This window comes from Carassius gibelio, chromosome A21 (genome assembly GCF_023724105.1).
Source record: "Carassius gibelio isolate Cgi1373 ecotype wild population from Czech Republic chromosome A21, carGib1.2-hapl.c, whole genome shotgun sequence".
In the NCBI taxonomy this organism is placed as follows: domain Eukaryota; kingdom Metazoa; phylum Chordata; class Actinopteri; order Cypriniformes; family Cyprinidae; genus Carassius; species Carassius gibelio.
The window spans coordinates 20081130-20101846 of NC_068391.1; the positions used below are offsets into that span (position 1 = coordinate 20081130).

The following is a 20717-nucleotide window of genomic DNA, read 5'->3' on the forward strand; positions in this document are numbered from 1 at the left end:
TCTTTAATCATATATATTTTATTCTCAATACAGCAAAATACAAAGATGATTCCCAACAGACTCAGAAAATCCATTAGTAATACTCACTTCACCAAAAAACAAAGTGTTTAAATTACAAGTTATTACAAGTTTGGATAATCGAGGCTCATAAGAGTACCTTTAAAATCATAGATCATATTGCATCCATATATGAATATATATATGTAGATTTCATCTGGTCAATACTTTTAAAACTAAATTGATTTTATACTGCTTGCCAATGATTGCTTTGAGAATGAGTCCTACACACAGACATCTAGAACAATGATGCTCCTCTCTTCAGACAGCAGTCCTATGTCAATAATGGCAGATCTTTCTTCTGGTCAACTGCATTTAGCCCATTTCAACCTGACCAACATCACCTGAACGACAGAAAGCCATGTTCATATAGCACTGCAAATCTGAACATAACTGTACGGACATCACTAACATACAGTGTTCTGTTGAGAGAAAAGAAAATGTGCATTTAATATATTCACATTCTATTTACAATTAATACAAATGTTAAATCGTTGTAAAAAAGAAAAATTATCCTAAAAGAGAATTTCTATGTACATCTGTACAGCTTAGTATTTAAATAGAAACATGCGAGTGTTATTTTCCAACAGGACGAGAAAAAAAAATAAGATAGAAACTCTCAGCTTGGGTACAGTTATGATCACACAGATAATTAAACATGGATTTAAATCAATCAGTCATGTCGAATCCTCTAAAAGCACTATCATGAATTCTAGTAGAAAAGATTAAAATGGTAAAAACAAGAAAAAAAAAAAAAAAGACAGCTCAACAACTTCATGTCAGGAGAAGGGAAAATCATTTTAACAACCCATGTTCATATGATGAATCTGGTACAGAAATCAAATTAGTGCATGGATTCATTTACATAAAAGCACAATTAACAGACCTCACCCCATAACACACTGCATTTACTGACTCTCTAAATCAAAATGATGGATTCTGAAAGGTAGCGAGCGCATTTAGTGATGCATCTAGTCGCCAGCCTTTAAATACGTTTAACCTCTAAAAGTTGCTGAAAATTTCAATTGGCAGGAGTCTTCATTAGCTACTCCACTAACGAGCAAGAAAAGCATCTGCATAGACAGAAGAAACAGTTTAGAGGAAAGATTCTAGTGCAAGAGACGCCAAGTTTCCAGCATTTCGTATCCGGTGGATTGACTTTTCACTTCCCCGCCTTCCTCTTCTCGGTGCTAAACGCTTCTGAGTTTTGATCTGAAGAACTGCGTGTGTGGATTGCAGGCCGGTCTGTGCTAATATGTACATATATAAACTGCTATTCTCAACAGCACACATAAATATATCACCACTCGACTGCAAGGACTTTTCAAAGAACTGCAACACACAGGTGACTGTGACACTATAAAGGCAACCTCAAGACTCACATTAAATATTTAAATATGATATTTTCATATACAATAGAAATACGTCTCTTATCTCGTATTGCAACCCTGTTACCATGCCCAAGAGTGAAAAAACGCAACTTGGAACAATTCGCCATTATCTAAATAAAATCTATTATTAGGCTGAGCCACGGTAATAAAATACTCCTGCGTTTAATACCAGAAAATCAATAGTGAGAAAGTGACACCTATGTGAGTGAGCGCTACATTTCGACTAAAAATCTTGGCCTGGGAGTTTGTGGTAGTGATGTATACAAAGAAGACATGACCGGCGTCTGTGGATGAGACAGGCCAAAAAACTAAATAAGAGATTAGGAATAATGCCTTGATATGGTGCCCGACAGTCTCTTAGTCTGGCACTGCTTTCATTATCTGCCGAGTGCATGATGTTCTTTCAGCTTCAAACCTTTCTAGATGTGGATTTCAAGAGAGTTAGTTTCCTGTATATCAAATACAAGGCACGATAAAATGATAAAAAAAAAAAGAAAACCTCAATTTTAAAAGCACCTTTGGTTAAAAGGAGGTACTCTGGTTGAAATAAAAAGCTATAAACATCCAATTATTATTCTTGTTTGCTTACAGCTAGCAGAAAATTATCAAAAAAGACAGGCAAAGTAAGAAACCAGGCTTTTTTTTTGCTAAACAAGCCGGTGATGTGAGCAGGACGATGCAGTGAATGCTCTGACAGATGTCCGGTTTGGCCGCCTCCCCTCTCATGAATATTCATAGGGTCTGTGGTGGAGGGGCGGGGCTTGAGTGCTTCCATTTTTGGCAAGCTGGTGTAGAAATGAACACAGTGTCACAGGGACGTCTGAGGCAGATCGAGGCATAGAGGGACTACGGATAGATGGCTCTACTGAATGAGCTTGGCGTCCAGTCGTAGCCAGTGCAAGCCCTGCCGTGTGAACCGCACCAGCTCAGTCATGCTGCTGGTGTTGAAGATGAGCGGACCCATAACCTTGTCCAGCTCAGAGAAGAACTCTGCAGGAAAGACCAAAAGAAGAAGTCAGACTTGACGGCCCTTTAACAGGTGGATTCATGCAAGCAAAAAAAAAAAAAAAAAAAAGACATTCTTGCGTTATTGCTGGGAAGAATTTGATCGGTATTCAGCAGGAAACACATGACAAGACGAGCAGGAACAGACATTGAGCTTTTCACAATACACACTGTTTTTACGTCGTATTATCAAATGTTTACCATATTTTTAATGTCTTCATGCCTTAGTCACATTGATTTTGAATGGGTTTTGTTTCACAATCCTCTCCAGGGTGCTGTTATCCCTATTGCCTGTACACTTTTTTTCTACCACATCTTTTCTTTCCCTTCGCCTCTTTATTAATGTGCTCGGACACAGAGCTCTGTGATCACCCAGCCTATTTTGCAATGACTTTTTGTGTCTTGCCCTCCTTGTGCAAGGTGTCAATAGCCATCTTTAGGACAACTGTCAAGTGAGCAGTCTTCCCAATGACTGTGTAGCCTACAGAACTAGACTGAGAGACCATTTAAAGGCTTTGCAGGTGTTTTGAGATAATTAGCTGATTAGAGTGTGGCACCAGGTGTCTTCAATATTGAACCTTTTCACAATATTCTAATTTTCTGAGATACTGAATCAGGGGTTTTCCCAAGTTGTCAGTTATAAACATTAAAATTAAAAGAATTTTCAGTGAAGTTTTACTTTTTGAATGGAATTAGTGAAATAAACTTTCTGATGATATTCTAATTATATGACCAGCACCTTACTTTATTCATCTTTGCATCTAAAAACTCTGAACAAAAATTGTATTAATAATTAACAGGTTCCCAAAAAAAAATATATATATTAATCAGCAATGTATTTTCCAACATTGATAATAAATCCTCATATCAGAATGATTTCTGAAGATCATGTGACACTGAAAATACAGCTGCACATCACAGGAAGAAATTATATTTTAAAGTCCATTAAAATAGAAAGCCAGCATTTTCAATGGCAACAATATTTCACAATATCACTGTTTTCCTGTTTTTGATCACATAAATGCAGCCTTGATGAGAAATGCAGAAGAGACTTCTTTAAATCATTCTGATCCCAAGCTTTTCTATGGCAGTGTACTTCCAACTTTTCATGAAAAGCTTGGCATTAATAATTACATTTTGTAATTATATCAAACTTGTAATCTATCAATACTGTAAGCAAATAGTGCAACAGACAATGCAACGCTTTCTATGAAAATTCCTGCTTGCTTAGAAACCGAGAGACTGAATAAAGTTCAGAAAAGATGTGTGGAGTCACGAAAGCACCTCAGTACAGCTTCAGGAAGATTGGAAAGAGGCATAAGTAACAACACACACCTCTCTGCTCTTTGGCGAGCTGTTCGGCCTGCTCCCACACCTCGATGGCGTAGAGGAAGTTGGAGGTGACCTGGACGTAGCTGGCTGCCATCTGGTGGATGCGCTGTGGGATGGTGACGGAGGAGCTGGCGCTCTGGCTGGAGCTGCTGGAGGAGAAGCTGGCTCCACTGCCAGGAGACAGTTTCGGAGAGACCGGAGACGGCATTCCCACAGACTTACTGCAGGACACACAGCACAGAGTCACGAGTGTATACACACACGGAGATGAGGTTGCTGTGGTCACATTTCTATTAAATGAACACCATCTAAAATAAAATAATATAAACTTAACTAATGCAACTTACTTTGCTACTCCAGGAGACGGAGCTTGGGTATTACTCAACGAATTCTGGAAAAATACATAAGTTAAACCATCGTTAACACATCTGGTGTATGTTATGATTTCGAGAAACACTAACAACAACTAAATGTCATACTTTTGATCAATATAATGTGTCCTTGCTAAATATAAAAGACAGTTAAGTAATAGAAATGTTTCTTATGAAGCAAATTTAGCATATTATTCTGATTTCTGAAGATCATGTGACACTGAAGACTGGAGGAATGATGCTGAAAATACAGCTGTGCATCACAGAAATAAACAGCATTTAAAAAATACATCCCGTTACCTTCAAGTGTTCAGTGAGTGTTTTAGAGTATTTCAGAGCACTTTCTTTGCGTAGCTTGAAGAGCCTCAAATACAGGAGCGCTTGGCACCGGAGACTACAGAGAGAGGGGGGGGGGAAGAGAGAGAGGGAGAGAGGGAGAGAGAGAGAGAGAGAGAGAGAGAGGGAGAGAGAGAGAGAGGGAGAGAGAGAGGGAGAGAGAGAGAGAGAGAGATCCTCGGGTTAGATTTGACATCCACATTAACTCACAGTTAGAGTCAAACAAAGACAACTGGGATCAAACGCTGACAATACATTAAAAGGAACAGTCTGACAGAAGTCAATATTTATTCACCATTTACTAAGTTTGCTTAAAAGATATTTTGAAGAATGCGAGAAGCCAAGCAGTTGATGGTAGCCATTGACTTCCATAGTACAGAAAAAAATATTACAGAAGTCATCTGGGACCAAAAACCTGTTTACTCCTCACAGAAAGAGCAACACGTGCGGCATGACATCACTTGGTGTGAATAAATATAGATTCAAACTCAAAGAGACATGATAGTCTGCACATGACCTGATATTTCATTTGGACCCAGAATACAGCGAGATGAACATCACAAAGCGCTAAACTCTCCTGCAGTGTGTGTTTCATTCATACTCAAAGCTAGAGGGCGCTCTCACGCTGATAGTGATATCAGGAAACTCCAAATATGGACAAGAGCGTGGTTTTCACAGGAAAACAGAAACTTATGCAAACACGGAGACATTAATATACCATCACGACAATAAATTGTTTTTCAAGTCATCTCCAGCAGGTGATAAATAAAGTATATGAACAAAGCAATTGACATAGAAACTATTCTGCCTTATTATGTGATAAACAGTGTTTGTAGTATATAAACAAATCATTATTTGTTGTCCAGCATTTATAGATTTCTAAGCCAATTAAAAGCTAGAAAATAAGAGAAAAATGTAAGTTGCCTAAACTACCAGTCAGAAGATTTTGAATAGCAAGCTTGTTAATGTTTTATTTTTATTTTTAAGAAGTCTCTTCTGTTCACCAAACCTGCATTTATTTGATCCAAAGTACAGCAAAATGGTAAAATTTTTAAATATTTTTATTAGCCCATTTAAAATAGCTGTTTTCTATTTGAATATATTTCAAAATGTAATTTATTGAACATCCTGGATCTTTTTCGTCGCTCTTCTTTATTCTTTTTCTTTAAATGTATTATAGAAGTATCGGATCGGGACTCGGTATCAGCAGATACTCAAAATCAAATGACTCTGACTCGAGGGCAAAAACACCTGATCGGGACATCCCCATTTACAATGATTTAAAACTCAATCCATTCGATTATTAGTTCATTGTGTTCACATGATCGTTTTCTCAAACTCTCTCTCGTGTTCATTCAGAGTTGCTGTGTTCGTGCAGAAGTGCTGTGTTTCTGCTACGTACCACAGCACCGCTAGCCGTTTGTCTGCAGAGGTTGCATCCGGAGCCATGTAGCTCTTCAGCTTCATAGTGTACCTGCACAAACACACAAACACACGCGTGTCAGCAGTCTCTGACAGCACAGTGAAGAGAAACAGATGCTGGAGGACAGCTTACTTGATGAGCTCCACGGTCTCTGCGTACATGGGGAAGGGGGATTTGGCCTCCTGGGCGCTCTTCTCCAGGGCGTTTCCACACTCGATGAAAGACACCACAGCGTCCAGGTAATACACGGCCTTCTCAAACCGGTCCATCTGCGGAAAAGACGACGCACGTCAGAGCCAAAACTAACTCGATACAGACGCTTCTAAGCTCCACTCCACACGTTACGTCACGAAATGCGTGAGAATGCAAAGATGTGCTATAAAGGACAATCAATCTTCTTTTATTCTCAGCTTTCATGCCTGCATTTATTTCGGACACAGATTTTTGACATATGGGTCAAAGACGGGACGTCCCATTTTGGTGTCCCCATCAAATTAAAATGTAAGCTTCTATGCATAGAAAGGATATTAAATGCAAGTAAAGCATCTACTTCAATGCTTTAAACAACATGTCAAAAATATAGTGAAATAATGTTCTGTCTTCATTCAGCGCAACAGATAGATTTAAGTGAAAATTAAGCAATTATACTTATTCATATATATGATCAACCTTTATTTAGAGGAGCAACTCTCACTATTAACCATGTCTTTTACCTCAAACTACTAATTTGTTGTTCATTAATAGTTAGTAAGGGAGTTTTTAGTTTAGGTACATCTAAAATATGTGCATGCACAATAATGCATTAATATATACACTAATAAACAGCCAATAAGCTAGTAAAATGCATTCTAATAATCAATAGTTAACAGTGAGAATTTAGTGTCTTCATATATAAAAGAAAAAGTGATCGCACTAAATACTTTTCTATTTTAAATAACAAAATCATGTGGCAAATACTGGTGAAGATGTAAATGATGTAAAGGGGCTGCACTGGAGGTCTATTTGTCATCGAATGTCTTATTTGAAATATGCCTGACAAGATTTTGTTTTGGTATGTGAACTATTGTTACACTGAATGACATTATAGTGGTTGTCTTCTGTAAATCATGATAAAAATGCATGCAAAAAAATAAGAATTAAGGTTGCATTAAACATTTGTTTTGATGCTTGAAACCCCTTCAGAGTAAGAAACAGAACTGACCCATGTGCTTCGTGTGAGGAGAGCACCTGTTGTGTCGCTCTCAATGTTGAACTAAGACAAAAGGTCAGGGGTCACAGATATATCATGCAGATTATCTGACACGCACATCGAGAGGCGTAGGCCAGTAAACAAAGCCTCACCAGAGCATCTGCGTTGTGTTTCAGTTTCTTCGCTTCTTGAAGGTAATGATCAGCCGAATGAACCCTGCAATTCAGATGAAGGACTGGCTGTTACTTCACATCATAGGTTAAAAACTACAACACTGTGTGCAAAAATAAAGACGGAAGAAATGCACAGCAAAATAATAAAGGAAAATAGTCACAGCCAATGATGCTGGAATCCCCCACTATGTGTTGCCAGATTTTAGACCAATGAAATTTCACCATGCATTGAAAAAAAACTAGTTTTTTTTTTTTTTTTTAAGGAATACTGTTTTAAGGTGTGACTTCTCAGTGTGACATAAAAAAACATCTCAGTAATAGACCATTAACGTGCATTAACATTAAATCTTTTAACTCACAATCACACAGTGTAAAAGGATCTTAAGGAATAAATCAAAGCGATTATTCAGACAAAAGATGAACATCATACCGGTCCTCAAACAGGAGTTTGGATCTAGATTTAGAGCCATCGGAGAGAGGCGGCACTGCAATGGGATTCTCCGTTTTAGAGCTTTTCTCCTGAAAAACAAAAAAATAAAACATGTCATGTTTAAGGATTCTTAAATCGAGATATATTAGTAATGCCATAAGAAGTCTAGTTTTCTGAGAAACTGATCAAGACGAAGTGAATCTGTGACTGAAATGAGAACAAACATCTGCCAACAAACATCTCAATTCAAAGAGAAAACAAGTTTTCATTCCCAGCTGACAGATGTGTAAAGCTTAAACACTCATTCAGTTAAATCTTGCACCTCAAGTTAATGTTAAGATTGGAAAACAAAAACACGTTGCCCTTTTTTTGGCAATGCATGCAATATTTAATACCATGACTATGAATTAAAGACTTTCTGTTTTGAATTAATGGTTTTGCAGAAACCCTCACAATACGAAAACAAAGTCTAAAAGACACGCAGAAAAGGCATGCACATAGACAATGAAAAGGTGGCGTACATGCATTTATGTAGAATGTAAAACTATGCACGTATTAAAAATACGAAATTGTCCTTGCATTGAGGCTGACAGGACACAGCTGTCAGTTTAGTACTGCATTCTTATAAAAGTGTTGCAAAACCTCCAGACACTCCATACGTCACTGTACACACACAATACAGGATGTGTAGCGCAAAAGGTGGAGACAGCAAACACTGGCCCCACGCACACACACACCTTGGCATCCCTGCGTAAGGGCTTGTGGTGTTTGGAGCTGCTCTTGCTGTTGTCTTTGCTGCTGGGAACAGAGGCGGAGGACTGGCTGAGCGTGCGCTTGCGGCCCTGGTGCTCTGATTTGGGCGTCCGCTGCAGCGTGATGGAAGGAGAGGGCGCAGACTCCTTCTCTTTGTCCTGAGCACGCTTAGATGAGCTAGAAAACATTTAACACGATTAACAAACAGCTCGGAAGAACGTCAGTTATTTACACTGCTCTGAAGACTCTACTCCGGTATACAAAAATAAAAGAGGATTTTACACATTGGTGCATTTTTGTAACTAGAATGGTTTTAAATGTGAGTCTTTTTTGCACCAATGGTATACAGATTGTTAAAATGTGACTAAAAACATTCTTGGATGGACGTTTCAGCGGTTTACAGGCACAGATTTTCCATTTGCTAGCTCATAAGCATATGCACATTAAGCTGAGATTTAAAATAATAATACAAAATATTTAAATAATGCATTTGCATAAAGTTCCCAGTAAAATTAGTTAGATGAAAGCAGAATGAACTCACTCTTTACTACTGGGTTTGTGTGATGACTTTTCATCCAGTTTGGACTTCTTACTGTCTGGTTTGAGACCCTCTTCATCATTCTGTGGAAGAAACAAGATTTAATAAAAAGATACACTATTATTCAAAAGTTTAGGATAAGTGTGATTTGTTTTTTTATGTAAATTGATACATTTATTCAGCAAGGGCAAATAAAGACTTTATAAAACAAATGCAGAATATTTAGGTTTTAAATCAATTCTGTATTTTTTCCTATTCATCAAAGAATCTTTTAAAGAGAAATATGGAGCAGCACAATGGTTTTCAACGGTGATAATAATCAGAAATGTTTCTTGAGCAGTAAATCAGTATATCAGAATGATTTGTGAAGATCATGTGACACTGAAGACTGGATTAATGATGCTGAAAATACAGCTTTGATCACTGAAATAAATAACATTTTACAGTATAATTAAACAGAAAATAGATCTTTCAATTGCAATAAAATCTCACAATAGCAGATGTAGCCTTAGTGAGCATAAGAGACTTCTTATGCTCCAAAATGTTGAACAATAGTGTGCGTTCACAATTAAACCAAGCATACAACCAAAACCCATGCTCAGCATGCTTTAAGCAGTTGACCAATCACAACAGACTTGACAAGCTGACCAATCAGAGCAAAAGGTGGGCTTTAACGAGATGGGAAATACAACAAGGAGGTGTTGCAGCAGTCTCTTTAAATATACCCCAAAATAAAAACATCTTCCACCAACCTTGTGCTTTCTCTTCCCCTTGCTGGCTGCCTTTTCTCCAGGCTGTTTCTGGAAGTCTTTGCCCTGGGGAGGGGAGCTCCTCTCCACTTTCACCTCCGTTTCCTTGTAGACTCGACCAGGCACTCTGGACAGCAGATTGAGGTCGATCTGCACCAGCAGTCTGGACACCAGCCTCCCCTCTTGGTCACTCAGTGGGGAAAGCATGGGCGAGAACAGGGCGGACGGGTTCTCGGCGTACTGCTCTCTCGGCGTCTGCGAAGACGAGGGAACACTTTCGTTTCCCTCCGAGTCCGACGATGACAAGTCAGATTCGATGAACTCCCGGGACTTTTTCTTGCGTTTGTCTGGTGCCGGTCGCGGAGAGGAAGTTTTGGGCTCCTTCTTGATGTTGGGTTTGCGGGGGCCCTTGTTGGGTGCACGGACTCTGAGGTGTGACGGGATCTCGGGCGAGGGTTCGGTCTCCACTTTGAGCCCACCCTTCGGCTCCTCCACCACGGGTGGCTTCTCTGGCTTTTTAGGCTGCTTCTTGCCCACCACCGCTCGCCGCCCGCCCTGACTTCCCCCCTCGCTCTGAGCCGGAGATTTCTGACTTCGCCTGTCTTGCCCCTTCTGGTTTGGCCGGAGGTCTCGCCCGGCAGACGGCGTCACATCTTTTGAACTCGAGCCACTGTAGATCCTGCTGGAGCTGGCGTCTCGTCCCTCTTTCTTATACTTTGTTGGCGTTGTGCTGCGGTTCTCCACCGGAGAAGCAGGGGACAACTTGTTGGCTTTCTTGAACCAGTTGTCCAGCTGCCATTTGTTAGCCGTGGGCTGTTCCCGCTGTGATGTCAAACAGGGAAACTTGCACTGAGTGCGACATCAAACTCAGTTTAGCATAAAGCCTAAATAGCATAAACTAACGGTCTAACAAAGTTGAGGGAAATATACATGCATGATATTGTTAGGGTTGGGGAGTGAGAACCGGTTCTATATTTACAAGAAATTTAGATCCGATAAGACACGCATTTCAATTCATATAGTGTGTGAATAACCAATTGAGTTCTCTTTCACATCGTCTTGCGCTTAAATATACACAAATATTATGTTAAAATTAGTGCGGTCAATCAAAAAAAAATAAAAAAAATAATTGCAATGCAATTCATTGCATATTAATGTTTATATTGTTATAATTTGTTAAATGGCTCGTTCTTATTAAGTAGCCTATTATTAATGAAGAGCAGTATCATTGATACCAATACTGCTTCTGAGGTCTCATATAGATTAATCTTTATTCAAGCTACAAAAGTGAATCAGCGAGCAGAGAAGTGACTGATTCTCTTTTGTTCTCGGATTTCCATCAAGTTTCACTTTAGAAGAAGCGCCGTCTCTTTAAAACCTGACGCAGATCTGACATACTTGTGGTTTTCTCTCTTTAACTTTACAGTCATTTAGGACTTTCCAACTCATTTAAGACCAGGTTTACGAGAGCACTCACCAAAAATGGGCATTTTGACAAAATTATGTGTGTTTTTGTCAGCGAAAGAGAATTCAGTGCTACATTAATTGTGTTATATACTTTTAACGTGTTAACTTATAGCAAAAAAAAGATTGTATGATTACCATAAATTCTAGTTAAAATACGCTCACTACAAAAAAAAAAAAAAACAGTTGGATTTGTCTTAAGTGAATGTAAACTGTTGAGAAAGAGGACACGTGTGCATTCAGTCTTAAAGTGACAGCAGTCAAAGAACAAACATTAAGAAAAAAAAAAAAAAAAAAAAAATCACTCACTGAATAAAAAAAGGTTCTAACTTTAATATTTAATCTACATTTTATTTATATAAAAAAAACTACAGTGTAATTTTACATTTGATTTACATTTCTGTATTGTATTATTCATGCTACTGCTAATTAATGTTAATTAATACTGACGATCTTTATTCGTTTTTTGCATTCTTATTTTTGCTAAAACCAAAAGCAAAAGTTCCTTCCGGCTGCTCATCTTTTTTTATTCTCTAGACTGCTGATTTTTGTTCATGGTATTCAGCTGCAAAAGAATGCTTGCGCAAACACAGAATAAATGTTTGATATCTAAATGTTTTACCATATTGGAATCGAAACTGGTAAGAACTGGAACTGAAAAGCAGAATTGGAATCACTAAAATGATACCCAAACCTACACACTGTATCATAATGGATGCAATCCTGTGTGTGTGTGTGTGTGTGTGTGTGTGTGTGAAGGCGATTCACCTCGGGTGACGCAGGGCGAGGGGGCTCGTCTTTCTCACTGTCTGTAGAGCTGTCCTCGCTCTCGCTGTCTGAACCAGAGCTGCTGTCCGAACCGCTGTGACTGCTGGTGTCTTCTCGATCAGCAGCCTCGCTGTTATTACTGTTGTTACTGGGGTAGACATACACTATTATTACCTTCTTGTTGGCTACATCTTTCCTCATGCATTCACTACAGCTGTGCAAAGGCACAAATCCAAGTATTTATCAAAAGCTTTCATAATGAGCAATGTGCATCGCTTTACAACTTGTAAAGCCTAGTTTGGACATAAAGGGGCACTACATTACAACATACACACTACTATTTATAACTATGCATGAGCTAAATATTTACTGAAGTGCATGAGCAGGAGTAATAAACTAGCAGACTGACTGAATTGTACCAATGAGCTCATGTTTCACTTCAATCTTTTAGACACATATGATGTGATGATGACTCTACATTTAAAGAAAGCAAACATTATTTGAAAAATTACTTTGGTTAGTGGCTCTTCAACACAAACCCGATCTAAACAGCATGCCTAAAATCTGTAATAATAAATTAATATTTTTGCATTCTTTTTTTTTTAATCAGTATTTACTTATTACTATTCATTTTAAATAGTTACTGAATGTTAATTGCATCATTATTTAGTGCTGTAAAACGTGTGAATTTTCAGATTTAAAATAATGAACTATTTTTTTTAAAGACATGCAGTTGTACAGTAATAAATTGTTGAAATAAGTCAAATTATTACTATGAATAAATATAAATAAGTAATATTATTATAAAGACCTATACTCACATTAAAATAATCATTGACGCATTTCAGGTTGTGCTGTTAAAAGGAAACTAAACTTTTTTTTTTGCTGCTAACTAACTAAAATCAAAAGGTTTAAGTATTTTCACATTCATTGCAAAAAATGGATGTGCAAAATAAAATTACATCCTAATATTCCTTCATACACTATATTAACAACACACCCTAAACACCTTACATAAATTAAGTTAATATTCTTTTAATGTTCTTTAAATGATGGCACTACTTCAGTGTTTACCGACCGGCTAGATTTCCTCATTTTATCCCAAACTGATTTTTAGAAAATCCATCCACCAATATCCAAGGCTTCAGAATTGGTGATACTTGCCTTCATTTATTATTACTTCGTAAAAATAAGCCATTATATTTATATACATATATACTGTCATTATATACTGTTGATTTAGCATTAAAAAAAAAAAAAATTTCACATTGAATCTCCTAATTAACATTAGATGTGATTAATCACCATTACAGGAAAATGTGTGATTAATTAGTTAATGTTTTAACTGAGAGAACTAATAGAAATTCTTACAATGTTATTTAATTTGGAACTCAATGGAAGGCAATTTTTACCATTAGCTGCATGACGCAAAAGTGGATAAAAGTAAGGATACACTGACATTTACAGCATGTCAATATAACTTCTGCTTGTGTTTGCTATCAGATCTTTGAGGTTAAACATCATATCTGACTAATACCACTAAGCATTTTTTTTAGGCCTTAAGACCTACTTCCTACATTCTGCCTTAGAAACTACTAGCTAGTTTGTATCTTTATTTGGTTGCACCATTTGTTCCTAAGTCTCTAGCACAGACTATAACTGAAGAGAGAACTTAAGATCCCACAAAATGTGGTTAGTTGCTTCACATGTTAGCAAGACTGTACCTTCCGGTCAAAACATGCATTTCTCAGCCAGAACAAAATGCATTATGGTCCAGAAAGTAGTCCAGACAAAATAAGCATTACCTTAACCTAATTGTGCATGTTAAAATATTTCATTGTTGCCATATGCAGTGGAATAAAAGTTGTGGTAAACTTGACAGTCACCTTGTTGAGGTGTTTCTGGAGGGGTTTTTAGCAGGATCTTGCTCTCCGTCACTGTCTTCACTGCTGCTGAGCTTCAGATCTTCATGCAGCGTGCTGAAATAAGAGCAACGCAAAAGAGGATCAGTTTCATTTACAATGAAAGTCAATCTGACGACCATTGTACTATCAACAGCTTTTACCACTGAGGGAGTCCAAAAATACATTTCTGTAGTAACCGACAGATGTTGTTCATAGAGCTTAACATCCTTAATATATAATACTGGAGGAGAAAAGAGGAGGAAAGGCTCAAGACGTCTGCAGATCTAAAAGAAATGCTTGACTCAACTCTACAACTAGTTTAAAAAGAAAAAGCTCTAACACAACAAGCAGGTTTCAGTTAATCTGTGACTCACTTCTGGTCGCTGTCGCTCGGTTTAGACGTGTGACTGCTGGACGCGCTCTTCCCTGAGAGTTTCTCTAAGAGAGGAAAATAATCATCAGCACACAAAATACATCACTGCAAAAGAGCCAGTCTCATAAAAAGATTTCAAGAACTTACTTTGTGCCCCAAAGGACGGGTGCTGGGCATCCTACAATAAAGATAACAGTGACACGTGTATTACAAATAAAGTTGTTTAAATCTAATCTGGACACTTTCTGAAACTGTATCATCATTTGTTTGCAGAACAATCGAAAGCAATGACGTTCACAGACTTCGTGCAGATTACGGGTGTAAATGTTTTTAGTATTAATGCATGTAGGTATTATACTCTGAATGAATGATTGTTTTTATTATATCTTCCAAACATGATAAGAATGGACCGAGGCGAGTGTGCTTCAGGTGTCCTGCTGCTCCGTGACCCTTTCATGTCTGACCTTAGAGGTGGAGAAGGGAAATTTGGATGGTTCGGTCTTGCAGGGCGTGTGAATGGCTGTTAGTGGAGGAGGCCAGACCTGAGTCATTTCCTGATGGAGAAACAAAAACGCAATCGAAAGAGCTCGAGTTAGAAACCAGAGACCAAGCTCGTTTTGAACAATATTTTCCTTTAATGCTTTGACAACTCAATGGAGGCCTCCTTTACCCATGACATTAACATGCGTTTCATGGCTAATGTTTTATAGAGGAGTTGAATTTGCACCTTCAATCTGAGATCTTAGTGCCACTTTACATTTTTCATATGTTTTGATAGCAAGTGTCAGTAAAGATAATTTACTTCTTCAGTGAACTTTTCTTTCACTATTGACAGCCAATAAAATTTGTTCTTACCTTTAAAATTTCATCAACACAGCTGGCATCTCCCACTGGACCCTGCAGGAACGAGCAAAAACATGCAGATCTTTGCTTACAGAACCAATCAATCACATATACAGGGCTGCTTGGGACCATAGGGTCAAGTATAACTACATTTTTTTAAGTTGTCAGACCCTGGAGTAGAGCAATAATACATGCAACTTGCTAATGTTATTGTAAAGAGGTCAAACTTTAATACAATTATACAACTAACTCACCACAACACCTAGCATGTACATAAATAAAAGTGTAAAATTGTCTATGCTTATAATTATTTATAAACACATTCAGAGTGACTTACAGCCTTTTATATATCATGCATTTATTATTAGGGGTGCGATGATAAATCGATTTCTGAGCTAAGTTTTTAATAGCACTGCATGCTTTAGAAACAGCCGTATTCTGCTTGCTTCCAGTTCTTTACACACACAACTTGAACCTAACATAAAAGGTTTGAAAAGGTTGAAGTGAGTTAAAAGATTGTTCACAGTGGGCTGTGCTTACATTAGGTCCACAGATATTGTTTTTTTTTTTGACAGCCGACGTTGATATCTTGGAAAGCAAGGGTTTGTATCGATTGTATTTATTTTAATATTTAGGCAATCATCTGGATACACATACACACTTCTCACAACTGCATTCGACCAAGTTTGCAAAGTTTGTGAAATTACATTTTCATTAGTCATTCAGAGATTTGTTTAAATTATATAAATGCGTATTTGCTGAATGTTGACAGCAAACGAGAAAGTATTATGATGTTTGCCTTTCTATTACTAATAATAAAAAAAGCTAAATTGCTATAATACTTTTTGTATACATTTTAATTCCGTTGTTTAACCGTTCTGATTATTAGACAGGCTTCTATCCTTATTAGACAGTATAACAGAAAACAAAAGGGAGAATGTGAGCACTGTGTGCTCAGGCGCCGTCAAAATAAAAGTCCCGCCTCGAATACATCGGCCAAACAGAAAAACGTATTGGGCGATGCCGATATTTGGAAAAATGCCAATTATCGGCCGATATATCGGCCATAGCAATATAGCAGTCAACGAGTTCACATTAATCTCACATCAAAAAAGCCATGGTGCAAGTACATTTAACCACTTAAATGACAAGCATTTGAGTGTCTGGTTAAAAACTAGCCTAGAGCGCCATCTACTGTTAAAAACTAAACCTCAGAATCAATTCCAGAGAGAATCGCGAAGCATTTGGAAAACAGAATCAACCGATTTATTGTCGCACCATTATTAATTATGCCTTGTATGACCTCATGAATATTTATGACCACTGTTAAAATACTTTTAATTACTTCTATGATGCGTTTTATGATTACAATTATTTATGAAAATATATACTGCATTACAATGTACATTATAAATACCTTCAGAATGAATTATACATAAAGTGTCACCAAAATCACTTCGTAAGAATTTAGTTTAGGGACCAATTCTCACTATTAACTAGTTACTAATTAAAATGCATATTACTGGCATTCTGGCTGTTTATTAGTACGTATAAGGCACATATTAATGTCTTATTCTGCATGACCATATTCTAGATCCCTTAATCCTTAAACCCCAGACCTAAACTAAAAAAAAACTTCATTACCAACTATTATTAAGCAGGAAATTAGGAGTTTACGGAGGCAAAAGTCATAGTTAATAATTATTTAATAGTGATAATTGGTCCATGCTTTCATTAATATTAGGGGGAAAAATTCAGCATGCATGACTTACATCGACTGGCTGGGTCGGGATCTTGAGCTTGGTGAGGGAAGCCTTGCCATTAGGCTTCATTTCTCCCACGGCACTGCTGTGCGACTGGCCACCGTACGACTCCGAGGAGGTCTTGGGTTCGGCTGTTTCCTGGCCGTCCATGGGCCGCACATAGGCGGTGGGTTTTTGGACCATGGAGCTTGGTTTGATGAGTGAGGGCGGGAAGCTCTGGCTGGGATGCTGTCCACTGGAGAAGGAGTGAACTCTTGAGGGCGAGTCCCAGTTGGCTTCTCTGTCCCTGGGTGACTTGGTGCGGCTGCGCGGGTGTCCGCCGGAGCTCTTGGCCGGGCTGGATTTGTGCTCTGACCCGTGCTTGTTGGACTTCTTGCTGCTGCTGTAGTCTCGCTCGTGCCGTTGACCGCCGCTGCGGCTGCCCTGCACGGACGGGCGCTTCTGCGAGGAGGAGGAAGTAGAGGAGGACGGGCAGGACGAGGAAGAGTTGCCGCCAACAGGAGTCCATTTACTGTTCTGACTCTGGCTGGATTTATCGTCCGAGGAGGAGCTGGAGGCTTTGGGAATGAGCTTGGACATTGGGGGTTCACCGATGGTCTCCTTCATTTCGTCGTAATTTCCAAGCATGCTCTGGATGCGACTTGAGAGTTTATCTTCCTTGCAGGACTGTTGGGAGGAAAGGACAAGGTGAGAAAGACTGGAGATGAGTGCGAGAACAACAACTCAAACGCTTCAGGCAGACAGAACGCGTTTTTCAGGTTTGAAAATGCAAGGTGCAACGCATTGCACTTTTCTGGGTGACTCTTTTTTAATTTAGTAAAGAGCAATGTGATTTTTTTGTGTGTGATGTTAGGCAAGCACTGAATCAGCTGTCCTGTCAGTCTGATCAAGGATTATAACGCAAGTGCTCTAAAATATTTGGTTTGCTGTTAAGTAAAACATCATATAAGCAGAAATTAAGGCCCGCCTCTCAATTCATTCGACTGAAAAAAAAAAAAAAAAAAAAAAAACCTGATTGACTTTGGGCACTTTTCTACTCCGAGAGACCTCTTTTATTTCAACTTCGTGCATTCGGAGAACTCCTACGAAGGAGCCCAGGTTGTGCAAACAGCACACAAAATAAATCACTTCTAATAGAAGACAAAAATTAAAAAGGCACCTTTCACTGAAAAAAACATGTTCAGTCTCATCGGAGCCTAAATAGTCACATTTTACACTTTATTTATTTTTTTGCAGCTTAAAGTCAAACTGGTGCCACTACAAAGTTCGCAAGCCCTCATTAAATTTACTGTAGTAATACTAACTCTATTATCCTTGATATTTTGGCAGAAACATTGCATTATCATATATCATTATATAGTTATTTTAGTGATGCAATGCAAATAAAAATTCTGGGCTGAAACTGGAAATTCTGGATGCACTTGGCTAAAAACTAAAATAAATGTTATTTACTCATCAATTCATTCATCATCATTATTTAATCATTAACACTCAAATAAAGGCCAAGTTGTCAAACATTTAAATTGCCCATAAGGCAGTATTTAATAATATTTCTAAAAACTTAAAATATTTACAGATTTACTCAAATATTCATTAAATAATGAAGGTAACAGTTTAGTTAAATCTATAATGAGTATGCAATAGAACACATTTAGCAAAATGCTGCTTCATAGAGCTATTTTTTTCTAGCTAGCTATTTAGTGTATGGATATTGAATGCCTGTCCCGAGGTAACATTACATAATCACCTACGGATCTCTGAGACAACCAAAAATAGCTCTTTTGCCCTCCAAAATTTTGGTGCATCACTAAACATTATTAAACTACAGTCGGTATCTAGCTTTTCCTAGTGGATATTAGCTTGAATATCCACTAAAATGTATATGATTTGAAACTGGAGTCAAAAAGATATCCGTAAACAATCCAAAATGATTATTTTTATCTGCTTGTTACACAGTGTTTGCATAAGTCTTGAAACGTCAGAGATAGGAACATGGCCACTGTAGACATTCCCCATTTGTTGTCTGATCCTTGCAACAATTAAACATGATTTAGAGATAATACTGAATCACATGACAAATAATACACAAGGATTCACTCTTCCATGTCCTGTTTTAGTTCTTGATCTGTACAGGAGCAGACTGTTATGTGAAGTAGTTTTTGCATTACTGCCCCAAGTATTCTGGAGTTCATCCAGAATAAACAAGTAGCACATCGCATCCAAGCAGGGGTGTTAGTACACACCACGTCATCTTATCCCAGAGGGAACATGAAGGTAATAACGGGACTGTAGTCTGTCTGGATTCTCTACCTGTCAGGGCACATTTCTTGCATCCTATGACAGGTTCATCAGCAAAGTGAAGCACTTACCGCTGAGCAAAGCTGGTTAGCAGCAAAGATTAGCCTGAGAGAGACCGTAATCTCCTTTCACATGTGACCCACTGCTGCTTTATATCAGTCCAATTCCAATTAAAAACCCCATGAATGTAGAGGTTTGAATTAAAAAACTAAATCAAATAGGTCAGGACGAATGCGATGACATTAAATTGGTTTTTGCAGCAACTGATGTCGGATCACCTCAATACTAAAAATAGACTCAAATTATTAAAATGACACATTTCCAACTCCAAACTTTATTCTAATATACTTTACAGAAAGAGTAGCAGAAAATGGTTAAAAAAAAAAACCGGATAAAAGTCCTTCTGTATGTCCCGCCAGACTTTCTGTTTAAAAAGCAGACGGGTCAACACTGTGCTTGTCGGGTGCTTTCGTGAGGTTTTTAAAATATAAAAAAATATACAAAACAAAAATAGCAAAATGTCCGTGACAAAAAAAAAAAAAAAAAAAAGAAGAGGTGGACATTGTAATAAAATGTAACGATTCAAACATTAAATTAAAAAACTATTCCATTAACAAAGCTTTTCAAAGCTATGGACAGGACAACAACATTAAAAAAGGTATTCTCTTGACATTATTTCATGGAACACTGTACATCAGATGATCTCATGTAATCAAAGAGAGAAAAACAATGACCAGTTCTTATTGGGAATGTTTTTTCCTTCCTCACACCTGCAAACTCATCCACACATGGATTATCTCTGAATAACTACACAGTGGGCAACAGGAGATTTTCTGATAACAAGAGAACACGCCACTAACTCTTATTTGTATAATAAGGAACCATACTGTTAACAAAAACTCCAGCTGATGCATCCAACAATGCAAGTACTTACCCATAAAACACCCTGCAATAACTGTTAGAGTTCAAACAGCAAGATGTGAGATTTCCAGCATTGATTGGAAGGGTTTCTAATGGTATTAGTCTGTGACTGGATAATGTTTACATCTGGATGCATGCTCACATTTAGCAATTACTTTGGAGCATCTTGGTTTTATATGAATTAATGGCGATTTCATTACATTTGCCTTCCTGTAAATGTTTAAATATTGGATTTAAAACAGAACAATTCATTTTGTGAATTCAATCTGTGGCAAGTGAATTGTCAAGTGTGAAACTTTTTTTTTTTATTTATCCGTTACGAACGTTAGGGTTTTGTTACACATCATGAACATGCATTGATGTTTACTGCATTGCAGGTGGTTGCCAATATGATATAAAAGCTGAAAAAAAAAAAAAAAAAAAAAAAAACACACGTATTCGTATTTTTGGTAAATTAACTTTTTTTTTTTTTTTTTTTTTTAAGTTAAATCTGTAATACTTCATTTTTCCACTGCACTTTCACAGTAAAGTTCTGGCTAGCACAGCTGCAGTTCTTACTGTAAATTTCACAGTTTTTTTTAAACCACTAAAACACCCAAATCAATCAAGTTTTCATGACGCATACATTTTTCCAGT

At 37.7% G+C, this 20717-nt stretch overlaps 1 protein-coding gene across 11 annotated transcripts in view; it reads right to left on the reverse strand.

The window, feature by feature from the left end:
- Nucleotides 1-20717, reverse strand: part of aff4 (AF4/FMR2 family, member 4) — a 35750-nt gene continuing 15033 nt past the window's right edge. For 6 of the 11 annotated variants that reach the window (XM_052536695.1, XM_052536694.1, XM_052536699.1 and 3 more), the window contains 19 exons: nt 16872-17528; nt 15112-15153; nt 14721-14810; nt 14404-14434; nt 14258-14321; nt 13866-13958; nt 11980-12127; nt 9751-10596; nt 9002-9081; nt 8445-8637; nt 7708-7796; nt 7257-7320; nt 7117-7167; nt 6048-6184; nt 5895-5966; nt 4457-4550; nt 4133-4176; nt 3789-4006; nt 1-2438 (listed from right to left, as the gene is read on the reverse strand). In XM_052536695.1, coding sequence (XP_052392655.1) covers nt 2311-2438; nt 3789-4006; nt 4133-4176; nt 4457-4550; nt 5895-5966; nt 6048-6184; nt 7117-7167; nt 7257-7320; nt 7708-7796; nt 8445-8637; nt 9002-9081; nt 9751-10596; nt 11980-12127; nt 13866-13958; nt 14258-14321; nt 14404-14434; nt 14721-14810; nt 15112-15153; nt 16872-17528 — 3141 coding nt within the window. In that variant the 3' untranslated portion in view covers nt 1-2310. The remainder of the gene's footprint in view (nt 2439-3788; nt 4007-4132; nt 4177-4456; nt 4551-5894; nt 5967-6047; nt 6185-7116; nt 7168-7256; nt 7321-7707; nt 7797-8444; nt 8638-9001; nt 9082-9750; nt 10597-11979; nt 12128-13865; nt 13959-14257; nt 14322-14403; nt 14435-14720; nt 14811-15111; nt 15154-16871; nt 17529-20717) is intronic. The other 5 variants (XM_052536689.1, XM_052536696.1, XM_052536697.1 and 2 more) reach the window with 3 other exon arrangements.